This window comes from Oryzias latipes, chromosome 11 (genome assembly GCF_002234675.1).
Source record: "Oryzias latipes chromosome 11, ASM223467v1".
Taxonomy (NCBI): Eukaryota; Metazoa; Chordata; class Actinopteri; order Beloniformes; family Adrianichthyidae; genus Oryzias; species Oryzias latipes.
In genome coordinates, this window is record NC_019869.2 from 7,459,015 (window position 1) to 7,485,123 (window position 26,109).

General features: G+C 40.2%; 2 protein-coding genes across 4 annotated transcripts in view; one reads left to right on the forward strand and one right to left on the reverse strand.

Annotated features, from left to right (window-relative positions):
• LOC110015877 overlaps nt 1-26,109 on the forward strand; it is a 755,614-nt gene that overhangs the window by 3,494 nt on the left and 726,011 nt on the right. The window lies entirely within an intron of this gene.
• LOC101161251 (teashirt homolog 1) overlaps nt 7,800-26,109 on the reverse strand; it is a 40,045-nt gene continuing 21,735 nt past the window's right edge. Inside the window, exon 3 of the mRNA XM_023959660.1 lies at nt 7,800-12,826. Within this exon, the coding sequence (XP_023815428.1) occupies nt 9,501-12,826 (3,326 nt within the window). The 3' untranslated portion in view covers nt 7,800-9,500. The remainder of the gene's footprint in view (nt 12,827-26,109) is intronic.

Below are 26,109 nucleotides of genomic sequence, written 5' to 3' on the forward strand. Positions count from 1 at the left end.
CACGTGAAGACGCGGCCCAAGAACGAAGCCAGGGGACCCAGAAGCCGCCCACCACCCAGATGGAGCCGCATCACTGCAGGCCGGCCCCGGCACCCGACCCCACCCACCCCCTTTACATTAAAAAAGCAGGCGTTACAACATAAACTAGTGTGTAAGTTTTATTTTATTCAGACATTTTCGCCAAAAGGCCGAAGCCCATTAATAGCTGAAAGAGCTAGTCATGAATATTCATCATCATATTAATGCTGCAAAAAAAGGCAGTGCATAATTTGAAAGATAGGAAAAAACCTGGATTTGTTTGTTAAATGTGTTCATTTCTTAAATGTATTCAAAAACTCTCGGTTTTACTCAAAACGAAATGACTCCGAATTGGATTGGAGCCAAAAAAACCTGATATGGACATCCCTGTCAAAAAAAACTTAAAACACGGGTCAATGTTACCTTTGTGCTTCATCTGTGTAACAAACAGAAAACGTAATAAATACTAACATGCAACATCTGGACGATGATGTTAATCTCAATCAAAAGACAGATGAAGACTCCTAAGAAACATCCTGACATGAAGAAACAACTTTTTATTTATTTAAAGAGCAAAAGCAAACTCCAGCATATAATCCCAACTTTAAATAGATTTCTCCACTTGCCATTGATTTGCAGCTTCTCCCCCTTCCGTCCCTCCCCCCTCCAGATCCCTGCACTTCCTCCCTCAGTTTTCCTCAAGTCCTTTGACAGCCGCACTGCTCATATAGACACCGCTGCCTTTTGCATAATGCGGATGCGCCTTCTGTAGGTCGAATGAAGCTCCTTCGACATGTGTCACAAGCTCGCCATGTAGGCTTGGACTAATGATGGCATAACGGCCAGCCCACTGCCCCTCAGCATATGCCCACTCTCCTGAATGCATGTGTGTGTATGCAAGGGTGGGGGGTGGGGGGTGGCAGGTTTCGTCATGCTGATTAAAAGAAGCCCCCCTCCCCTCACTCACAAAGCCCCTCACAATAAGACAGCGGGGAACTCGAACCACTGTCAGGTTGGCCCAGATGAGGACACAGGATCCACGTCACCTGAATTTACCGGCCTAATATGACAGCAGAGTTGTGATCCCTTGTCTGGGACGTGTCACGTTAGCAGAGTTTGGGCTTATTCTCATGCAAATGATGTCAGGTTTGGACAGAATGTGAATGAAACTCATCACACTGTCCCAAAGACTAAAGCTAACCACAGAACAGCGGTTCCTCGCTCGACATGAAATGAGGGTGACATTTGACATTCAAAGGTGACAACCGAAACCAGGAATAGTTCAGAATAATGAGGAATTTGCGGGTGGAACCACAGCTGGATGAGTGGAACATATTTACTTTTCTGAGGTGTTAAACAGCACATGTTCAGGCTGCAGGAGGTACGAGAAGAGCCTGTTCACAAACATGCAGTTACTCCACTGCTTTCATGGTTCTCCATACAACCGCGGATCCATTCGCCCGAGCTGGTTTAGGATCAAAAACATCTTTAACTTTGTTTTTTTTCCTGCTGAACCCACATTTCTTGACCACAAATTGCATGATTTCCAACCCAAAAAGAATTTTTATGAACTCTAAAAGTTGATGAGGAAAATGTAGTTTCCCTTTATTTCACTCATTAAAAGGATTTGGCTACTAAAAACAGGTCAGACTGACAAGTCTTCCCTTATGCTAAAGGAGCGCTATCCAAAACAATGACCATCTCCTTTATGTTTTATTTCACCTTCTGCCAAGGGGGGTTCAAATCCAGGCCTTGAGGGCCGGAGTCCAACATGTTTTCCAACCAACCTGCTGCCATTAAAGCTCCTTTTTTGGTTAAACACATCTGCCCCAGGTCATCAGCAGCAAATAAGGCTGGATTTCTGGAAAACCAGCAGGAGCCCGATCCTCGACGCCTGGAATTGGACCCTGGACAGTAAGCTAGTCCACTGCCACACTGAGACAGAAAGGCTAACACCTTCAAAGTGAAAGGAACATTTTAGTATTACCTGGAACTCACCAGGAATATTTTTGGATTGTGGTAGGGGGCCAGCGTGCCCAAAGAAATTCCATGCATGTCCAGGGAGAACAAGCAAAATCCACACAAACTCCAGCCATGATTTGAAGCAGGGCCTTTTTGCTACGAGGCTATAGTGGTCACCACTACAACATTGTGCAACCCACAGATCTTACTGCAGAGCCATTTCCAGGTGTCATATATATTGCAGCTAGAAACATAGTTTTTTTAAATCAGCTATGATGGCAAATTAATAGAGAAATGCTGGCCAACAAAAGATGGTAAAATATGGATAACTGATTTGAAAATGTGTTGGTGATTTTTTTTAATTGCAGTAGAGACGTGGCTAAGAAAACAACTCCAATAGTTAAGATAATAAACTAAATAATACATATTTTTTCTTAAATGTGCATCTGCAAAATATGTATTTATTTATTTAAAACTAAAAATTCACCATGTGGAATGACAGAGGAACCAGAAAAAACAGAGTCTGTTTACATTCATCAGATCACATATGATTTCTGGATAAGTCTGATTTTTCCAGTGACCATGTAAACAGGATTAAGCGATGTTCTTTAGTTTTGAAAGACGCTAAAGTTAGCAAGTTAAACCTTAAATACACACATTCTCAGACATGTATCAGATGATGGACTAAGTTAACTTTTACTTATCTGGACACAACCCGGCTGATTGTTAAAGGGAATGTCCTGTGTAAAAAGGCTCACAAACTCCAATAAATTTGTAATCCTTACATTGTGTAAAGCTAAGTTAACTCTGCCCTCGGCGACGCACATTCAAGCGGCCACTTCTATTAAAAAGTCTATGTAAAATTGCGTTTCGGGAGTCAGGGTTTAAAATCCTCGCGTCCACATTTTGCTACGCACATTTTTACGACTTTTTTCTGGTTGTATGTACAAAACACGCAGCCATTGAACATTTTGACCAATTTTGACCAATCAGGGACATAGATTTAGCAGTAATGTATGGATTTTTAAATCATGAAAGTGCCAACTGTTTCAACCTTGATCACGAAGAAGGAATTAAGAATTGTGGTTTGTGCCTGGCGGAAATTGAAACCAAGACTTTCATATATCGTAATGGAGCTGGGAGAAAGAAAGCCCGGACCAAGGTTCAGGAGATCTGCACCGCTTTGACATTTCGCACCAAATCTCTTCCAACTGTAGGTGACAGACAAGCGCTAATAAACAAAAGGAAAGAAGAAGCCCCTCCCTGCTTTTCCAGCGTGAACATTATTGTTAGAGTTCACAAAGCTGGACCCAGAAGCAGGACAGAACAGAGATGGTTGGTGAGAAAGAGTTTTTAATCAGTCCCAGTGGTGGTGGGGAAGTTCCGGCTTAGACGGCTGGATCCTGGACGGCAGATGAGACCAGAGGTGTGGAGGACGCTGGAGGCAATGTCTGAAGGAACAGATTAACAGTGGATTAGGATTCTTGGCATAGGCGTGGGCATAGGCATAGAAATGGCTTTGACGAGGTCTAGAGTTTAGCATAGGTCTATACTCTACCGCTGAGAGCAGACGGACTGACATCGGCTGGAAGGTGAGGAGTCCATAAATAGGCTGAAGATTCACAAGGAGGCTGGAAACAGGTGAGGCGATTATTCCCCCTTTAGGAGTGGGAGGAGCCCATAATCCTAACAATTATGAGTTGTACTCATGTTCAAGAATCGCGTTTAGTGCGTTTTTGTGTCCGTGGCCCAACTGCTCCGAAGTGATTGCATCTGGTCACATCCACCCAAAAGATGGAATCAAGGCCTCAGAAAAAGTAACACATAAAACCAAACATTTTATCCAGGAACAAAAAAAAGAGGACATCCACAGTAAAACATGAGAATTTCACCATGAAGACACACGAGAATCTCTCAATGTTTCCAAACATTTGACACAACAGGGATGCGTGGTGTAAGCTTTGATGGATCCTAAAAGACACACTATTCATTCAGAACAGCGGCAGTCATCATTATTCTCAAAAGAATCCACTTTGTCAGTTCTCCATTCTTCAAGAGCCCTTGTCTCGGCCTGATGAATTACGCCGTCTGTATCTTCCAAAAACAAGGCTCTGTGCTGACAGGTACACCACACGTTACAAGATGCATCCCACCGCCTGCAGATCTCAGCAGGGACAAAAACGTGTCAACAAACAATCGGATTCAACTCTCTGTCCATGATGAGACGTCTCGAGTGATTTTGAACCTTCAGCTTCTCCTCAAATTTGACACTGAGGCTTAAGATATTTGGAAATAAAAACTTAAGGTGCCATATTGTTTCACTGTCAGAGTGTCGGCTGCAGGAAAAAAACGAGTCTGACACCTCAGGTCCATGTATTTCTTTGTTGGTTGAGCTCTGATCAACACCTTACAGCTTCTGACAACCATCATTTCTGTTTATACAATCAATTCTTTAAGACGTTTGTCAGCATGAAGAGTTTAGGACTGTTAGCACATAATGAGAAAAAAGGGAAAATAAAAAAATGATGTAACGGGAAAAGAAGAGCCAACATCTTTAACAATGTCAGTCAAATGAAGTTCAATTTTCATTAAAAACTATGATTTTTTTCATATTGTTGATTGATTTTATTTTCTTCATTAGATTTCATTTATAAAAGAAAATGTCTGGAAAAATAACTTTTGCAGAGTGTTAGCTGAAGACTATGGAACCCGTGACCTGACAAACACAAACACAGAGGACATACAGATCAAGTAGTTGTGTTTAATTGTATTCAGACTGGACATATTTAGTTCACTTAAAGTGAACCAAAGTTTGTTTTTTCCCGATAATGGTAACAGATTTTATCAGGCTGAATACACCCAAGCGGACCTTGGTCCAGGACCAAGAACCACTCTCTGACCCATCTTTCATTTCCAATCGGACTGAGCATCAGTTTGGTCTGAGTTTCCTCAGCTTGAATGCGCCGTGTTTGGAGCGGAACAACTGGACCAAAATGGCCATAGCAGCTGGTCTTTAAGTGATGTAAACAGGTAAGGAACATAGCAATGCAGGCTCATTACAACAACTTGATACACATTGGTTCTCTCACTGTTTACACTGCTTGCAACCTATGTGCCAGAGACGCTTATCAGTGTACCTTCTTCCTCGCCTCCTCAGTAACCGCCTTGCTGCATGCCTCTGCCGTACCATTTAGCAAGTGTTGTACATGACGTTGATGCAGACGTTCAAAATTGGTCAGTGAAATATGAAGTTTTAATAAAAGAACTATCCCAACAAGGATTGCATAGCATAGGACTTCCAATATTCTTTCTCTCTTTGCGTTTTTCCTGCCCTCGTAATTCCAGGCCATTGAGTAAAGAGGTCTTTAGTCATGGGGTTTTATTTACAAGCTTTAGTTCGAAACAGAAAAGTCTGCCTGAGAGCAGTCTGAAAATAGACCAAACGCAAGGTTCCGGACTCAATTCAGACCACATTAAATGGACTCGGTCCGGATCAAAGGACTTTTCCAGTCTAAATGCACCCTTTAAATCTTTTGCTGTTTTCAGAGGCTATCTCCCTGATAAACCTTTATTTTTCCAATAATTTATGAAGTTTGTATTCACTTTCAAGGAAAAGATCTTCATAAGTCTTAGCTTCTCATCAGATTCAGTTTATTTAAGTAGCTTTCAAACACATTTAATTTCATGTACCTACGTGACTTTTCTTCTAACAAAAATTTCAATTTTATGTTTCATATTTTGCAGATGATAGTCAACTTTGTATACTTTGCACTTGTTTTATTTGAAATGTTTGCACAAATTAGTCAGCCTCGAGTGGGCAAAGCCCTTCAAAGCTGCTAAAAAAATAGCTAAACTAACTTTACGAATAAGTTTATTAAAAAAAATGTAATTAAAGCACGCCCTTTGATGCCCATTGTGTTTTTCTAGACACTTTTCCATCCTCTCTGCATTTATTCCACTCACAATATTCTGCACGACTCTTTTTTTCATGGAGGATCTGCCTCAGGCTGGTGTTTAAGCGCTGCATGGGGTTGGAGCATGTCAAACCTTTAGTGAAGGCATGTCACGGCCTCCTATTAACTTTCTTACTGGCTTGGCTTAAAAACATTTATCACTGTTCAATATTTTTGTCTTCTAATGCTCTTTTCTCGTGTTGTTGAAGAGAAATTAGTATACATTTTCATGTTTAGGAGAAAAACACTTTAGTTTTTACTTTGCAACGGTTGGCAATGACAGTAGGTCAGGCATGTCCACAGTCCGGCTCATGGGCCAAATGCGGCCCGCATTTATAGTTCCAACAGCCCACAGTCTTCTGTCATAAAATCCATTATAAATTATTTCTGGTCTTCAAAGCTGACTTGGTTAGAAATGTGCTTAAATGTATTTCTGTGTCATGTGAACAAATTAAAAGTATCTTCGTTAAATGTTATTATTAGGGTTTAAAGAATGGCTGGTCCTCACACATTTTCACCACACCAAACCTGGCCCTCTTTGCAAAAAAAACTGGACACCCCTGCTGTAGATCACCACCTGGTTTGAACCCACTGTAGAGTCAGTTTTTACTTAAGACTCAGTTTACATTAGTCTACAAATCAGTGAAGTCTATCAGTCTTAAAAGGTGGTGAGGTTGCTAGTATTCCGCTTTTTCTCTTGCATGATGTGTGCTCCTTTTTTTTAAATTAAAAAAATTAACAACATGCAATTTCTGGATACGTTTGTTCTGCAGGAACTCTTGAGTATAAGCAGAACTCCCAGGTCACTTTGCCTAGCTGTTGTGCTTCCTGAAGCTACGTTTACACCGCCTTAAGAAAAGTGCATTCAAGCAGGCGCTTCCCATAAAAAGTCTTTGTAAATGCGTGTTTCGGCCGTCTGCATTGAGAACTTTTGAATTCATATCTAGCTACACAAGTTTTTAAGACCGTTTTCAGGATCTATGTATAGAATGTGCGTTGAAAGTTGAATCAGGTCAAAATTTGACCAATCAGGGACTCAGATTTTGTAATGATGTATGGATGGTGTGCTTTAAATGCCAACTGAGAAATTAATAATTGTGGTTTAAGCCGGAGCTATGTGACACCAAGTCTTTCATAAATTGGAATAGAGCTGTGAAAGAAAAGCAAGATTCGCCAGATGTTCAATGCTTTAACATTTCACACCAGGCCTCTTCCAACAGTAGATGGCGTACAAAACGAAAATGAAGATTAAACCCCTCCCTGCTTGTCCACCATATGCTAAACGTGCGTTCAAGAACCGGCGTTTAGCACATTGAAAAAAGTGTGTCACAAGCCCGGGGGATATGTAGCAGAAGCCTCATTGATAAAATTTCAAAAGTTTTAACGGATGCTGCTCAAAGTAAAAAGCTCTACTTAAATAAGTCTGTTGATCCCCCAGCAGGAGTAGGAAATGTTTTTATCTGCTGAACAGTCTGTCTGCATCCACATCGTCTCTAAACCACACCAGGATTCACTTGCGAGTTCACCTTTTAACAGTGGAGTTTCAGCTACAGTGTTAACATTCTTTGGACTACCATAACTCTTTAAGTGTTTACGTAATTAAAGTAAGCGGCCTTGCCCTGATATGCAGCACTTTTTAGTAGTCACGTCTTACATATTGATCCAAAGCTGATATGTAAAGCTGCAGATCTCCACACCAGAATCAGCTGATTGCTTTTGATCGTACAAATGGTCAAAGTGTTATGGTATGTCAAAGAGTTTGTGGTATTTACGTGCCGGCGGTGACCATCACAGAATATGAGTGACCTACACGTTAGATGATGGCAGAACTTGTTTTTGTTGCTTTTCTAAAATCACACAACAAAATGTTTTAATCCAGGATTTGATGTTTATTTTACAACTTTAGATAAACAAATGGCATTGAGAATAAATGGATTATTGACACAACCTGGACAGTGTTGTTGAATCCTATTTACAGCCAAAAGCATCACATCAAATGCCAGTTCAGTGCCAGGTCCAGTCTGTGTAAACCACATTGATGGACCTACTTCTCAGAAAATAAAAAAACAAAGTGGACATTTTGGTCTGGAAATATTTTTGTACTGTCATAGAGTCCCCTTCATTGGCCTAAAAAATATTTTTATAAAAAATTCCCACAGTACAAATAAGAGTGAACTGTTAAGAGCAGATATGCTGACAGACATGTTGATTATTCATACAATAAAACCTTAAACTTCGTAATTGTACAACTGCAGCTCCACAATAATAAAATCTTAGCCTAGGAAAACAAATATGTACACGTTTATTTAACCAAGAAATTACATTATTTTGGAGGAAAATAAACGACACACATAATTATGACGGTTCTTTTAACTCATTGATGAATAAAGTGAATTTGTCAACTGTTGATTAAACCGAATTACCTTTAATATAAAAAACAAAATATATTTTACCATCTACTTTTCACAACTAGATCCAAACTTGACTAAAGCAAACCATGATGTTTACCCTTGTTCAAGTTTAATCAAACGTAAAATGGACGTATCTTTATTTCAAGACATGCTTTATTAAAGGTCATGTCACACAGCCACCCCATACATTATGCGTATGTTGCACCGATGAATATTGGTCAAACGTGAATATATGTGGAAACAGTGAGAAGAGTTGTGGTCTTAACGTGAAATTTTCACAGCTGGATCACGAATGAACCACGTTAAAACCACAGAAAAAGTAGGAATAAACCACGCAAAGAACACGTAAATCAACGTAGAACATGAAGCGTGGGTCATTATCGCACTGTTCATATGTCATTCATTAGTAATCCGTGAGTCAGTTCTATACTTTTAACGTAATATGTGCGCCTTATATGCGATATAAAAGTAATACATTGGTGGTACATGCATGAAAAGTCTGTAAGAAAAATGTGGAATTGTTGTGGAAAGCCACAAATTTGCTTATGCATTTGACGAAAATCATGCACAATTGCCTAAAATGTATGTAATAATTGTGAATAAACCCCATAATATACAGGTAAACTGTGTAATTCTCTAAATTTTGATCAGCTCAAATGTAAAGACCCGTCGGCCGAAATCCTTGACGGACATCTGAGCGAGCAACATTTATGAATGACGTATTACACGCATGCATCATGAACCACCAAAATGTGATGTGTGGAAAAAAACGCAAAATGTACATAGTGGCTGTGTAACACGGCATTAACACAGGTCGTGTTTACCTTAAAGAAATGGTTTTTAAACCACAGAAAGTTTCAAAGAAAAAACAAAGGTGTGGATTGTTCCTAAAGGCTCAGAAAATTGCAGTGCGACAGAAATTCAACACTTACTGACTACATAGTGGCATGTCGGCTGCAACTAGATTTTTGTCACAAAAGATTTTATACTGTGGCTCAAAGCCCCTGCAGTGCAAACACCTGTCTTTTGCGATGAGCAAAAAAAAATAGGAAACAGCGTCAAAGCTCCTGTGTTGATACATTTTGGGACACCATCTTTATTGACAGATCGAAGATTAGAGTTTTAGTGCAACAGTAGTCTGTAATCACTGTTTATCTCACTTATCCAGCTCTTTCACAAAGATGAGATGGTCCTCTGTGGACTTTCCATGTGTTTTACAAAGATGCAGCTTGATTGCATGTTTGCTCACGAATGTCCGATTGCACAACTTGCACTGATATACCGAGCTTGCGTCTTCGTCTGCGTTCCCAGATGAGTCGAATGTCTTGTCCTCCAATCGGCTAACTGCCTGCTGCTCGAGCAGATCTATAGAAAGCTTTGAGAGGTCCTGTAAGGTGAACCCAAGGTGGGATTCGAGGTGGTGAATGTAGGATGACGGAGACCTGAACTGAGAAGCACAGTCACTGCACAAAAATAGAGGCTGGGCAGAGTCAATGTTTTTTAGGAACTTGGTTCCCCCTGTCCGCTTTAACTGGTACTTTACATTGGCCAGCCAATGTGAGATAGTTGTCATGGAAAGACCTGTGAATTTACAGATGTGTACCCGTTCCTGGGGTCCCAAGTCGTTAATGACAAACTTTCCTTCAGGAGTTTCTCGAAGAGTGGAAGCAAACTGGGCCTGAAGAATCAAGAGGTGCTGAGGATTCCAGTTCGACTGTCGGCCTTTCCTTCTTTGAACGGGGGACAGTTCTTCCATGCTGTCCTCCAAACTACAGCCGTCATTATCCGATTTCTCAGAGACTGATGACGGGGTTGTAGACTTTGGTGTTAAACGGCCTGTCAGGTTTTTCACCATGTCAGAAATATCCATCAATGCATTTTCTCGAAGAGGCGGTGATGAGGATTGGGAGGAGTTTCTAAAATCAGATTTGCTTTTGTTGAAGTTGTTTGGTGCTGTAGAACTTAGTTTAGCTGTTGTGCGATTTCCACTTTTGGATTTAGTTAAGTCCATGGGTTGATCATCATCATTGTCAGGATATTGGCTTATTGGCTCAGTTTGTTTACTCTGTGGGGTGTTGCTCATTTTATAAAGCATAGCAAAGGGGTCCATTGAAGAGGTCACCGCTTTTGAAGCTTTCCCCAAGTGGTTGTTCATGACTGACTGCAAAGCACTGAGCGGGCTGACAAGTGGAGGCTCGGGCATGCGGTTGGTAATAATATTTAGGTTATTGCAGCCATTGCTCATGGTAGCTTTTGGAGAGTCACTCTCACGTTTTATCTTCACGTCTATTTTAGTCTTTGACTTTTCTTTATCTTTTGGCTCGGTCTGTTCTCCTACAGAACCTTTCACTGTCTTCAAAAGGTTTTCTGGATTAGGTGACACCTGTTTGTCTTTAGGACTTGGCAATGGGGACTTTGAAGACCTACATTTGTTCTCTAAAGACTTTTCCTCCTTTTCTGTCTTTACTGAACTTCTCCCAGTTACTTTTTCCACCAGCTCCTCCATGGCTACCACATTGCTTTTTTGACTTGGAGGTGGAGACGGGCTGTGTGGAGAATGGATCAAGGAGCTTGTATCGGTAGACCTTACCTTTAAACTGGTGCTGCTGAATAGAGGTTGAACCTGTGGGGAGGAGGGCAGGGTAGGTTTCAAAGATCCATGGAGCTGGTAGGCAGCATGAATACTAGGATACCCTCCCCAGGTTGGTGTTCCTGTTTGTGCCTTGCTGATTGCACTAGAAACTGTATTTTCTAAGGACTTTAGGATATCTAGGCCACCTTTCGGTGTCTCCTCCAAGTCTTCCTCCCTAAGATACTGGTAAGATCTTGCTTTTACTGGTTTTTCCGTTTTTTCAGACAGGTCTTCTTTCTCCTCTTTTATTTTTTTCTCTGTGTGCTCCACTCCATATTTCTTTTGCTCCTTTTCTTCTTGTCTGATTTCCTCGTGTTTCTCTTCGTGGCCAGAGAGCTGAGATAGAGAATTAAGAGGCGACAAACCATCGGCCGCAGGAAGCCGTGCTGTTGTTGGAGGCAAAGGAATAGACTGAATTTTCTCCTCAATTAGAGGGTCAAACACTAACTGCTTCCCTTTCTTAGAGGCTGAATTTGTGACTTTAAGGAAGTGTCCCGTGACCATCATGTGGGCTGTCAGTTGTTGCAAAGTGTCATGTGAACTGCCGCACTCCATGCATTTGAGAATTTGTGCCTTTCGCGCCTCAAACTGCCAAGTGTAACTTGCACCATTTTGATAGCCGTATCGATTGTTGGGGGTGACGTAAGGGTTAACCACCTTTTGGTCTTTGGGGGACTCTCCCAAGAGTATGCCAGAGGAGACAGACTCTGGGGAGCTTGGAGATATCAGCTCTTGAAATACCTTCTTTTTGGATGGGGGTACCAGCTTTGAGGTAAGGGCAGGCATCGGCTCTTTTAGAGGCACTTTCTGATAGTGTTTTGTTTTGATCATGTGAACACTAAGATCTTGCAGAGATTCAAAGGAGTGGCCACAATACATGCATTTTAAAACTTTCTGTGCATCTTCTTTGCCTTCCATCTCTAGGAGAGAACGCTTTCGTGGTTTGGACCATTTCTTGCTCCGATCATCTTCCGAGTCTTTGTTGTCGTCGCGGTAGTGCCCTGTCTCGTTCATGTGGACAGTCAGACCGACCAAAGTGTCATAGGCTGCACTGCAGTCCTTGCATCGAAACTTGCTGGCTCCAGTGAACACTGGGCCGTAAAGTTTATTGTTTTGTCTGTAAAGCTGCACGGTGCTGAAAAGGCTGGGCTCAGGAAGGAGTTGGTAGGGGGTATGCTGTAGAGTTTTTGCCAGCGCTGCTTGGTGCCAGTCGTAGGTTAACCCCCCTGTGCCGCTGGAGCTCACATTGATGCCGTTGCTGCTGTGGCTTGAAGCCATTCTTGTAGAGGTGCTACTGGTAGTGATGTTAGTGGTGGCTGCGGTGTTGTTACTGCTACATCTGTTTTTCGCATTGATTCCCCCTGAACTGTGATTGTTAAGAAGCCCGTTGCTGCCTTTATGATCGCTACCACTTCCATTGGTTGCTGTGAAATTGTTTGCTTGCTTACTTTTAAACACATCCAGAGCAATGCTGGACCAGGAACCATCTGAAATCATGTTTGCATAGACAGCTTTCATTTTGGCTAGACTATCCTGTAAGGAGAGGCTATTTATGGACTCACTACCGTCTTCAAGCTTCTCCTCAATCCTGTCCTGATCGCTGAAAGTTGAGGTGGTGGTCTTGAGGTCCACCAATTGATCACTGGTGGTACTAAGAGGAGATGCATACCCAGCGTCTGGATTAGTGCCGTTACTAAGTGGAGAGTTTTGACAACTAAACCGATCTTTTGGGTCTTCGTCATCATTGAAAAGAAACTCTCCGTCTTGACCATCAAGGGAAAGTCCATCATCCTGCAGATGCTCTTCCTCTTCAGTCTTGTCCAATTTCAAATCATCTTCAGGTCCATAAGCTGAAAAAGGAGAAAGGAGGGAAATTAATTGTTAGATGGGATTTTACTAGCACTGTTAAGGGGATAAGCTGGGTCTTGATACAAAATACTAAATCAATTCCACTCTTCATTATATATATATATATATATATATATATATATATATATATATATATAATTTAAAATAAAAAATTATATCGATCATTTTTAAATTTGATTTCAAATTATAAAAGCATGTTTTGCATAACTGGTCATTTAAACTGAGTAAATGTAAAACAATAACTGATAAAACAAGTTTATTCTAAAAATTAACAGAAAAGCACATTTTTTTTGTCTAAAAAAAAAAGAAGAAGAAAAAAATTGATAATTCTCGATTCACTTTTCAAAGCCATCCCTTCTACCACATGACTTCATAGGATGCCGCTCTCAGTAAATGTAGGGTGTGAAGCAAGAAATATGAGGGATTTTTCAAAAGTACTTTGAGAGGACAGTAAGTTTGCAATAATGAATTGACAAACAACTAAAACATGACTGTGACAGATAATTGATTTTACCCCACTGCTTAACAGCTCAATATAATATATAAAAAAATGTTAAAGAGCAAGAATGTATAGAAATGTGTTACTAATCTATAAAAAGAAAAAATATACTACTTCTAAAAGTTGCATGTTTTCCCTTTTTAATATGCATAAATGTTGCATGACATAAGAAAATAACAAACATGATTGATTGATGTTTAAATAATATTTATTAAGAGAGTAATGTGTCTATTTAATTTAGTACATTTTTTTAAATACACAGAGTTTCTTTGTCAGAAAAAAGCAAATCTGAAAGCTTCACTCCCTTTTCACCAAATTTATTGTTTATTGTTCTACTGTACAGTAAACATATTTTCCTTCTCTTTTAAATTGTCTCACATGCTATAGATTAAAGAAAAACGACATCACGGTGGAAAATGCCAGCTGCATCTTTCTTGCCAAGCTACGGTTGGCTGGAGTTGACTTGGCATCGGCTGTGGAAGTCCTCACAGCATGATGTTAGGAAACGGCCAGCGGACATGACAGGCTGTGTTGTTCATGCCTGCGCTTTCGAGCGCTCGCAGTGAGCCATTTTAAAACAGAAGGGGGGGGGGGGGGACTGTTGAGTTGCTGAAAAATGGTAGGTTTCTCAGTCAATCACTGACTTGGAAACATAGAAAATGTATTTTTATTCAGTTTGAGGTGTCATCTCAAAGTAATAAAGATTACAAAGAGGCCTGAACGGCAGGCAATAAAGGGTTAAACATCCATCTCATGTCAAACCCCTTGTCTGACCAGTCTTCAGTGAAGAAACAGGTTTGCTGTCAGCTCTCAATCCCATAACCTGAACAGACATGGTTTCTGTTGGTTGAGGTGACAGTGAACCAAATGAAGTCTTATTTTTTGTTTAATCCTTGTGCCAATCTACAGAGCCCGTTCCTGACGTGGAAAAAATAAAATAGATCTCGTTCCCACAAATTAATATCTTGTTCCCACAAATTAATATCTTGTCCCCACAAATTAATATTCCGTTCCCACGAAATCCTATTTTGTTCCCTCGAAATAATTAATTAATGCAAATGAAATAATTTAGACCACAATGCATTGCCTTTGAATAGTTTTTGCAACAAAAACACAATTGTATTTTTTTAATAATACATCAGCATTTTCCTCATCAGAACACAGTGGATTCATAAATAGTATATATTAGATTTGATACAGGTGATGTCGTATTCGATGTAAAAAAAAAAAAATAGCTTGCATGGTGTGCAAATCACTTTTAATATCCAGAGGACTCAATAATCTTGCACTATACAGTTTTTAGTGGTTAGGGAGTAGGGAGAGTATTTGGAGAAAGCCTAAATTTATTTTTTATGTGTTACTAAAAATGTTGGGAGTTGGCATAGTCCTGGTAATGTATGTTTTTAGCTGTATCAGTCTGTTTTTTTATGTGTTGCAAACAAGGTTGGGAGTTACAGTCTAGCACAGGGGTTCTCAAAATGCGGCCCGGGGGCCAATGGCGGCCTGCAGGAAGATTCTTTGTGCCCCTGAATAAAAGAGAGCCAGAGCAGGTTCCTTTGAGGAAAAACGTTGTGTTGGTGAGGAGAAAAAGCGCTTTCAAGCTAAATGGACAAATGTTTACTTTGTCGCACTTCATGGGCTGGATAAAGTCACGTGCCTTATTTGCAAGCAGGTAAGTGACGGAGAGTTTGTAAAAGAATGTATGCTGAAAGTAGCTGACATTGTTTGTCCAGAGCAAAAGAAAGTCTGCCAAATGATACAATTACTAAACGAGTAGAAGATCTGCGTGCAGCATCCTCCGACCGCAACTGGGAAAACACCTGGAGGGCCTGGTTAATTGTACAAATGACACTTGGTCATTAAAGTTATTAAAAACAACTTTTTCTGTTTGTTTAATTTTTTCACTAAAACTGTCTCTAATGTTGAGACAAAAACTATGAGAACCCCTGCTGTAGCGTGTTACATACACATTCTACAGTGCATTCTACAAGCACTTATCTCTGACTCTTGTTGTCTTCTTGAATGAGCCTTAAAGTTTGGTGCACATTATATGTGACATAACTTTGAAAATACACCATTCATTGACGATAGGCCTCATTTTACAGTGTGCAGAGAATACAGAAATGAGATTCCAGCGATGAACGAAAGCACTTGAACATTTTGCCAAAGCAGCTATAAGACCTTAACTTTGTTTCTTATAGTCATATCATTATCAGGTAACAGCCGTCTAGATTCAAAAGAATGCAAAACTCAGCCCATTTAAAGTCTAAACTACGTGGGTAGATTAAAGATAAAATTGCTCCACTGATACGGCGAGAGAAAGCTGGCATCTGTGCAAACACACACATGCTCACACAGAGAGAGCACACCAACACTAAATTCCACTCTTTGCTTGCCATCCTCCATATGTTGGCTTGACAGGCATCAGTGTCAGGAGTGTGTCAGTGTCAGCCTGAGGTGTCAGTGTCCACACAAACAGGCCTGAGAAGTGGTGGGAGGAGGGAAGTAACAACAACACACACAAGTCAGCCAGTCCTTTTTTTTTTTTTTGCCCACTTCTCAAGTCTCTTCCTTCACCATCTGTGTCAGGAAAGCTGCGGGTGCCACCGCCGGCTAATAAGGCAATCAGAGATGGAAAAGATGCTGACACGGCTGCTTTCGAGCGTCACTCAGAACAAAAGAGGACGAGGGGAAGGAGGGGAGAGCAGGACAGGGAGGGGATTAAAACGGGAGGCTGGAGGGGAGGGAAGTGTCTGTTGTGGTTGTCAGTCAGAACGTAAGCCCGCTTTGTGCTGTCAGGAAGGCCAGGCAGAAAGACAACGGAGTGCAGGGAAAGAAAACAGGAAAACAACAAGTTTGTGGAAAATTTTCGCAACCACCGCACATGCAAGCTTCGGAACTTGGCGTGGCTGATGAGTTGTGTTTGGATGAGTTTAAAAGAGTCACGGTGTGTCAGATGCAAGCAGAGATGCAATGTGGCTGGTGGGGGGGGGGTAGGGAGGAGGGCAAGTGAAGCCATCTGTGTCTGGAGAGGAGCCTGTCACTATTGTTGAGCCCAAAGTCCAGGATTTTCTGGTGCAGACAGGTGACACCACAGTGGGACATCTCACATGCGGTCCTTTGCTTTAAGCTACACTTCTCCCTGAAGCGAAAAAAGCCATGTTTAACACATTCCTCCAATATATCTTTTACATGCAAATGCAGCACCAAACACACAAATCATAGAAGTGATAAACTATATTTGTTTGGAATTTAAAACAATATAATATATTCCACACTATAGGAGGCACTTGATTTTAGCGTATGTCCTATGCAAGATTACCAGACTATAAAGTTCATAAGGTGAGATGAAAGAGTCAGAGAAAAGTCTGTCAGTAAGCCAGAATTTTAACCCCTGTGCTATCCTAGGCACTTTAACATTGGGAGTTGGGTCATCTAGACCCACTAGACCAGAGGTGGGCACTGAGGGCCGCATTCCTGCATGTTTTCCAACATACCCTGCTCTGTTGTGTTCTGATTGGCTAGACACACCCGAGCCAGGTAATCAGCCACGAGTAGGGCAATAATATCTGGTTTGTCATTGTGTGTAGTTTTTTAATGTTTCATTAGGCTTTTTTGGGGAATTACTTTTGTTTTCCGAAATGTTTCATTTTTTGGAATTGAATCGGTTAGTTCAAAAGGGGCCCAAGTCCACAATTTTTCAAAATAGAGATATTATATGTTTTATGATCTTCAAGGGAAAAGCTATCTGATTATGTGCAAAACATTCCCAAGTCTGTTGTAATGTACTGACTATGCTTGATATTTAAAATACATTAGGTCCAAAATTCCTGGACTTGGGCCTCTCTTGCATGGGTTTTGCTTTATCCCATAGATGGCAGCACTAGTTATCCAATATGGCAGCGCCCCTGTTTAATTCAAGAAGGGCCCAAGTCCAGAGACTTTAGTTTGCTAATCCTCTGAAATGATAAAAGTGAGGTGCTTCATATTATAGCTAGCATATTATATTTGTAAGCTATGAACTGGTGCTAAATCTGGGTAAAGTATTAATCCTTTGGTGTAGCCTCCCTTTAAGCTATGCAATTAAAATCATTTCCTGGAAAAACAAACCTCTTGGACTTGGGCCCCTTTTGAACTAACCGATTCAATTGTGTTTTGGTTTCTGGAATTTTGTTTTGATTTCTAAAATGTATTTTTTTCCTATTATTATTTTTTTTGTTTTTTTAATTGTTGTTGCAATCTTTAACTATGTTTTTGCCTTGAGTGATTTTTTGATGTGATTTGCACTTCAGGGCCACCGTGGATTTTAAGTGCTCTATCCAAATTCCCACCCTAAGCCCTACCTACTAAAAAACTAGATAGTGCGACAGTATGTATTACCCTGGATTTTGAAAGCGATGCTCAATTTTTTTTTAACGGCGAATATGACATCATCGATTTTACGTAGTTAAAATCTAATGGATATGAGCATTTTGCAACAACCATTTATGAATGCACTGTGTTCTGAAGATAAAACATTTGATGGTTAATTAAAAAAATACATTTAAATACCATTTTATTTACCAAAAATGCACACTGATTTCTGGCTGAGACTTCTGGGAAATTTCTAGGGTACTCGATTTGGAATTGTAGAGTTGAGCGAAACTAAATATCGGCAAACGCACTATATAGTGCACTATGTAGGGAATAGTGAAGGAACTCGGACACAACCTAGCACTTGCTTGTAACATGCTACACATTAGCCACGTTAGCGTATTTACAATGCCTCTAAATCCCAACCTTGTTTACAACATGTAAAACAAAAAGATAGATAAAACAAGTGTTACTGTTTCTATGGTAATTTCCAACCTTGTTAGTAACGTGTAAATAAAACACAGTCTGACACCACTATATATTAGCAGTGTTAGGGTATTCACAATAGCCCCCAACCTTTTTTGCAACACGTAAAAGAACTTGACTGTTACCGCTGTAACTATGCCAACTCCCAACCTTGTTAGTACCACGTTAGTTGCTGCACATTAGCCATATTAGTGTATTTAGAATAAAAGCCAACCTTGTTTGCAACTCGAAAAAAAAAAATCAACTGTTACAGCTAAAACAAATGTTCCTGAGACTACGCTATCTCCCAACCTTACTAGTAAGTAACATCTTGGCCACTACATGTTAGCCACGTTAGTGTATTTATAATAAGACCCAACCTTGTTCGCAACTCGACGTTAGAACCAGAATTAATCGATACATACGAGACTCCGGATTATATGGCGCATTTTTGTTTTTAGAAAAAAAATGAAGCTTTTTAAGTGCACCTGATAATGTGGAAAATATGGTATTTGACATTTAAATTAAAACAATTTGAACGTTTTCAAAGAAGAACCTATGCTGGATAGTTGAGACACATTCTCTCTGCAGGGCAGGCTGGGATAACTTTGAGTATCACGTATACACAAAATGCACACGCTTTCCTCTTTAAAGTCTCTTCATTTATTCATGTTGTCTTGGAGAAAAGGCCAATCCCAGCTCTCATTTGCAGTGCTAATGTCCAATTCCGCCAGCTTTCACCCCGCTGATTTACCCAGCGTGCCCAGTGCTACAGCTGCAGCCGAGCGGCCAGCAAGGCTCCCTCACAGCGTTTAGGGGCCCTTCAAAGCAGGGCTTTGCCGTGGCAGTCTTATTTCTTTCTCTCGTTTCGCTTTGTCACCGGCTCCTCCATTCCCTGCCACTCACCTCTGATGGCTTTGGACAGGCCTGATCAGTGTGTGTCATTGACCTGTATGGAGTGCAGGAGTGTGTGCGCATTTCAGCAGAGGGAAGGCTGTAAATAAAATGACAATATTATTTCCTCTGTCCTATCATGTAGAAAAGCCAATTATGGTAATGCTCAGTATATCAGGCAATCTCTGTCTTTCGCTCCTCTCCCCCACTATCCTGCTCATTCTTACTCCTCTTCTCTACGTGGGAGTTGATCCCGCGGTTTCATAAGACCTGACACTTCTGTTTGGACTGGCCTCACAGCGACGGATGTTGGTGTAAGATGCCACAAAAGGGTTGGTGCAGAATAAGTAACTTGACCCTCACTCTTCTGATAGATTTACATGCATAGAAATGCTAATAGAAGTTTGAGTTGAGTTTTAAATTAATCTTTTAGATTTTGCTTGCTTGATTTTATTTTTGCTGTCTTCTGATACCTCAAAGCTGATAGTTGCCACATGTTTTTGACAAGAAAACTGGTCATTTTGCAGTTAGGACATTTGTTCTATGACCTTTAGCTGGAAGATTTTTAATTTGCTGTGAAAATGTGAGTTTTTTTTCCCAACAATTTATGGAGAATTCTCTGATTTGGAATACGTTTGCTGAGTCCTTAACATTTGAAAGTTCTGTTGGTTGCTTGCTTTCGGAAGTTTTAGTTCAAAAAAGGAGTGTGAATGCATTTCACACCTTTGTTTGGTTTGCGGCTGTCTCTCAGAACAGAGCAAATCCCTTAAAAATGCCCTGCCCACTTTTTGAGGTAGGTAAAATATGTCCAAAAGAGACAAAACACAAGTTTGAAGAGAAAAAGTAACCTTTTATTACTGCAGACCAGCAGCAATTCATCAGAATTTCATCTTTGAGTTGTGGACAGGACTGTTGGTGCGGACGTAACCACTGCTGATTTCCCATCATCCTTTTTTTCAACACTCTTTCCCACTAGTTTGCAGCTCCTCACAACCCCTACATAACATTTGTGGTGCAACAAATGGGTCATGGTTGTCTGAAGGTGGATGCATTAGAATGGAGTGGAGCAGAGAGACTTTAGCCCGTCCATTTCCGTTGCTGCGTCGCAACTGAGAGCTTTTTCGAATGGCGGGTTTTTATTTGCTTCTGATATGTCACGATTTTAATTTAAAAAAATACTCAGAGACGCAGTTTTAATCTTAGTTATATTACGTGTTCTCAATTATGAGAAAAATGCTAGAATACGTTAAAAAAACAAAAAATAAATTTTTATTGGAGTGGATCTTTAAGGTTCCTTATTAAATAAAAATACAATTAAATAAAACTTGCATTTCCCTTCAAAATAAATATGATGAAACATAAAGATTGATCGTCTAAAATATGTTTACAATACAAATTATATTTGCTTAGTCAAATAGAATTTGTATTTATTCCATACAGCACTTTTGAAACACACAAACAGCTAATTTAACTGGAGAGTTTATGGGTTAATGTGTGGTTGAGAGTCTCCTTTATGGTATGATTCACAATTCATTTATTAGCAGTTTTTGATTGAAAAATGACCAAACAATGCATTTTTGGTTTGCTTATCTCTATACATGTCTGCAGTACTGGGAGAGAGGAAGGGAAAATAAAAGATGGCTGTTGCAAGTGACTGCATTCCCACTTTTCTCTTCATCTGCCATCCCCATGACAGTGACTGCGGTATACAAATCACCTTTTCCCCAAACACTCACTGCCTGCATGTTCAGAGATGAGACAACAGCCGCTGGGTGATCGGTGCAACAGATTCCAGCCTTTTCTGCTTTAACACGGTCTGCTCAGACATTTCAAGCCATCTGGTTTCATCTCAAATAAAGTATGGAAAAAGCATTACTGCAGCTAATTAACAATTAACAATGACGGGATGGCGACCTGCTCAAAATGTGCCAAACACCGACTTATTCTAAGGTGTCACACAAAGAAATGTGTTCAACACGTTTCCTGGCTTTGTTTGGAACGTATTCTGATGTTTATGTGAAGGCCTTTAAAAGTTTTAAATATATTCTTTTATTATCTTTCGTACACGTTTTACATTTATCATAGATGAGAAATAAATTTTTTGAAGTTATTAATTAAAAAACAATCTTATTTAATTAAGAAAGGTGGTTTGTAATAGAAAGAAATCATCCTACACATTTGACACGCTAACATAATTACAATTGTGTTCGTTCTGCAAAAATGCTGTCTTTTGAATTCACCTCCATTACCCATGACAGCAGGGCTATACCAGGACAAACAACATCTGCTACCATCGCCTAGCAACAACCACTTGATGGATGACCCCAAAGATGGATAATTACCATAAATCACTTTGGTTCTGTGTTGAACAGAAACGGAAAATCATTACGGGCCCCTAAAGGTCCACTTGTTTAGGCAAGTTTACATACTCTCAAAATGACCAAATATGGTTAGTTTTCGTCATCCCTTTGGGTAAAACCTGTAGGGATGGGAAATATGTGACATCGGGATGATGAAAAGTAAGCTTGATTAAATGTAAAGAGAGCTGTGAAATGAGCAATTTATGCAATAAATATAGTTGTTTCCGTTACAAAGTATTCTAACCAATCACTGTCTTTAAAAATATTGAGGTTTTTGTTACTAGAAATAAAAAACTAAAATGCTGATGTGATTCCAACTTTACTAAAGCTGGTTTCCTTGGACCAATCTCCAAGTCCACTGAAACTACAAAGTTTTGCCTGTTGTTTGCAGAAGCAGAAAGACGGTTGCGTCAACATCGGCCACGATTTCCTTTTGCTGCACTTCAAAATAGATGCGGTGCAAATTTGACACACTAATTGCATTGAGAGGGAACACAGCATAAGAGAGGATGACATAAGAAAACGTGTATTACATGTGGTGTCAGTAAGAGGCAGAGGTGGATGTTTACACACATACAGAACATACAGAACACACGGACATACCATACAAAGACCAGCATGTGCAAAGCTTGAGTTTTAAAATTGGATGTACGAATAAAACTTTTTTTCTGTTTAAGGATCTGAATTATAACTAGTCTAATTTGAGCTCTACCACAGAGGAGAACTGGACCGTGTACCAAAAGAGAACTGGACGGTGTGAGTGTGATGTCACCCATAAAAAACGACTTACTTCCGGCTCCAACCGAATGAAGTCAATTTAGTCGCCAATCAACATTTCTATGGCAACCACTGTTACCAATCAGGAGTGAGATTGTTGGAAGTCCACACCCCTACAACTTGAAAATAGGCTACAGGAAATCCGTCTATTGTTTCAAACGTTTCGAACATTTGACTTAAGACCAGTCACTTTTATTGAAGCACCTGATTAGTCAGTTAATAACTTGGAAAAACTTTCAGTACAGACAAAAATATATAAAAAAGAACATGTTATTTAAAAAATGATAGCAGAGCAAGAATTCTTATTCTGACAAATATAGCTGTTTATTTCTCAATAAAAGTCTATGGCTTCTTGGAGCCAGCAGGTACGTCCAGTTAGGAATGCAGAAGAGGGGGTGTCAGTCAGTCCAGTTCTCTTATACAGTCAATGGTTTGTATCAATTTTCAATAGGTTATATACCCATTTCTTAAGATATGACTTAAAAGGGCTGTGGAAGGTAGAAATACGACAACAGACTGTGAAAGAACACAGATCAAAGTCAGAGGCAAAGCCAGGATTGTAGCACTATATGTACATCCTTTAATTGTGCATGAATCTAACATCGATAAAGAAAGAAAAGGGGTGATGAAAAAATATAAAAAGAGAATGGACATGGGACCACACATTCACCGCATAACCAGTTTGATCTAGTCTTGTTAAGCATGAGGCCATCAATCTACTTATTCTAAACTGTCAGCCATCTGCTCTTTTCAAGCAGGCACTTTAAACATTACTGCCAAATTTATCTGCTCACCTTCTACAAAAACAATTTTTTTCAGAAGTTCTGGATTTGGAAAAAAAAAGTTTTGGAATCCAGTTACTTTAAATTAATGAATTTTTGATGAAGGACGTTAAGCTCTAAAGTTTGATTCAAAACCCATTAGTGACATCCACACACCAAAGTGTCATTATCACATAAAAACATTGCTATGATTTGATGTTTGGTGAAGGAAATCTTGTAAATATGGTGGTTTAAAAAAAAGCAATGTGTCTACTTTTAGTCAGACTTCTTGGAAATTTCCAGGCACTGGATTTTGGAATTGTAGATTCAGACAGCACTAAAAAATGGCGAACGCACTATATAGTGCACTATGTAGGGGTTAGGGTGGGAATTCGGACATACCCTTAGACTTTGTTTTTTACGTGTTACCAACAAGGTTGGGAGTTAGCATAGCCACAGTAATGTTTGTTTTAGCTGCATCAATCTGTTTGTTTTTCTTTTCGTTTGGAGGTTTGGAGTTAGTTGTGTTGTGAATATCCAAATGCAGCTAATGCTCCTAACGTGGCTAACGTCTAGCAGTGTTCTAGAGTTTTTTGTTATTAACCAGGTTGTGAGTTACCATAGTCACAGTAACGTCTGCTTCAGAGTCAGTCACATTTGTAAATCCACAAACTTGGCTAAAACTTCTAACATAGCGAAAATGCAGTGTGATACAAACAAGTTCTAGAAACTGAACTCAGTTATCTACATGCAGTGTGATACAAACAAGTTCTAGAAACTGAACTCAGTTATCTGACTGACAGACTTAGCTTTGACTCTTTTGACCCGCTTTATGAACCTTAAATATGAGAAAGTATTAAAAATAGACCATTTATTGACAGTGGGCCTTATTATCTGGTGATCCCTATATTGCAAACAATACTCTGATTTACTTTTCAAAATAAAAAAAATGTTACTTTCTTCACTTAGCCCCCATCTTTTTCTTCATGTCTCCTTTACAAAAGACACCCCAAATCCTTTCAGATGTACAAGCCAGGATGCAAAAATGCATGCCACTCTGTGAAAACCAGATCTCAGAGAACTGACTTATAGCCCTGCGGCACAAAGACAGACAAAGAAATAACGACTTTAAAAACCATAAAGTCACTTCGGGGAAATTAATTAGAAGTGCAAAGCCTCCAGGCAGGAGACTGCTCAGGACAACCAAACATCCCCAAACATTTTAGTGCTTTTAACTGCATGTGTCACCAGGGAAATTCCTGCAACCGTGCCCCATCAAAACCATTATCCTTTATGCATCGCCACATTTTCTTTTTCATTCTCCCTGCTCAAGTGACGATTTAGTGCTGAAGTTTGGCGCTCCATTAAACAAAGTAGCAGTGTTTCATTTCAGCTGGAGCTTTGGATTTAAGCATGATGAATAGCATCGCAGCAAAACAAAAAAATAAAACAACTAAAGAATAAGCTTAAGCAGACAGCAGCTTAGTGTGAGGATTTTGTGGCCTTTTTCAAAACTCCCTTCCTGATGACCGTGGCAATAAAGTGAGAAAAAGAATAATAGAAAGGAGGGGGAAAGTGGGTTAATGGGGAGAAAAAAGACACACAAAAAAAGAGGGTCCCTCGAGAAAGTCAGTAAATTATGAAGTGAGCTCTCAAAGTAGTATCAGTAACCATCTCACTCTAATTGAGTGTTTGCTATGGTCATGAATGGCTTTGCAAGAAGAGAAAGAGAGGCAGGAAGGGAGGAAGCAATCCTTCAACGCAGCACAATATCAGACTGCGGACAGACAACGAACGGCTGGAAGGTTCTGGAAAGAGAGGAAAAAGCCTGCCTCCCTCACATTTCAGCTCCTTCCAAAGTGCCCTCCATCTAGCACTAACACAGACACACAGAAATGGCACCATAACTCTATATCCGCAATCAATCTGCAGTATGAAGACACATCCGTCTTCAGTAATGTTAATGGGAGGGTTTTGAGGGAGGAGGGCGGTGGAGGACAGGGGTAAAACAGAGGGTGCGACTGCAGAGTTTACCTCAAAGCAACGTGATGCTAATGTACCAGGCAAATTAAAAAAAACAACAAAGGGAAGAAGAGGTCTGAGTGTTTGTGTGCAGATGTCTGCGTGGCTTGAGGTCAGGTGTGTGCGTCTTTGGGAAAATGACTGATGGCTGTCAGCTTGCATCTGGCAGAGAAAATAAATTAGGCTTATGAAGACAAATGAAGAGGCAATGGAAAGCGTAAAGGGGTGCCGGAGGACTGCAACAAAGAGGGGAAGAAGAGGGGTAATTTAGTGGTGTGCATGCGGAAATAGGAGGGGGGAAGAGGTTGTCCCTTGATAGTAGCCACTTTAAGTGCTTTAAAATTGCTATTCTTTTGGCAATTTCTCTTCTTAAACACCAGAAAACAGATTTCAAAGACCCACTCCGACCATCTTTGGATCTACTGTAAAAGCATTCCCAGTACTCTTTAAATTATTATTACGTCTTTGGCCAAAACCAAAAAAACTGTCATTTTCTAGAAAATAGTTTCTGCAGAGTGGCAGAAGTACTTCAGTAATTTGTGGCTAAGTTGACTTTTGGTGCAAAGCCCGCCCCCACTTCCCATCATCAAAATGTTGACACGCTCTCCTGCTAGCTTACAGCCCCTCACACCCCTAACCTAACGCTACATACACACCAGGCTTGAGATGCGTGTTCAAGAACGCGCTGAATGTGGGTTCTTGAACCCACTTTTAGCATACATTGCTCACACTTAACTGTCACAACCCGATACCGGCACATGCATGTCCGCAACCTACACTTGCAAGAGGCTCTATTCCTATATACAAAAAACTTGGTGTCACATAAATCCGGTCGGGAAGAAACCGTAATTGTTCATTTCTGCTTCATGATCTGTCTACAAACGGTTGACACTTCTGTAAATTAAAAAGGACGCTACCCATGAGTCATCACGAAATCCAAGTCCCTGATTGGTTTAACTTGCAAGGCACTTTCAATTGCTGCGTAGAGCCCGAATACGTACTTAAAAACGTGCATAGCGATGCGTGATCACAAGAGTTTTGAACGCAACAGCCCAAAACATGCATTTACGTGTGCTTACATTGACTTTTCGTCATAAGAAGTTGGTTAAACACATGTCCAATTGCCGCGCATG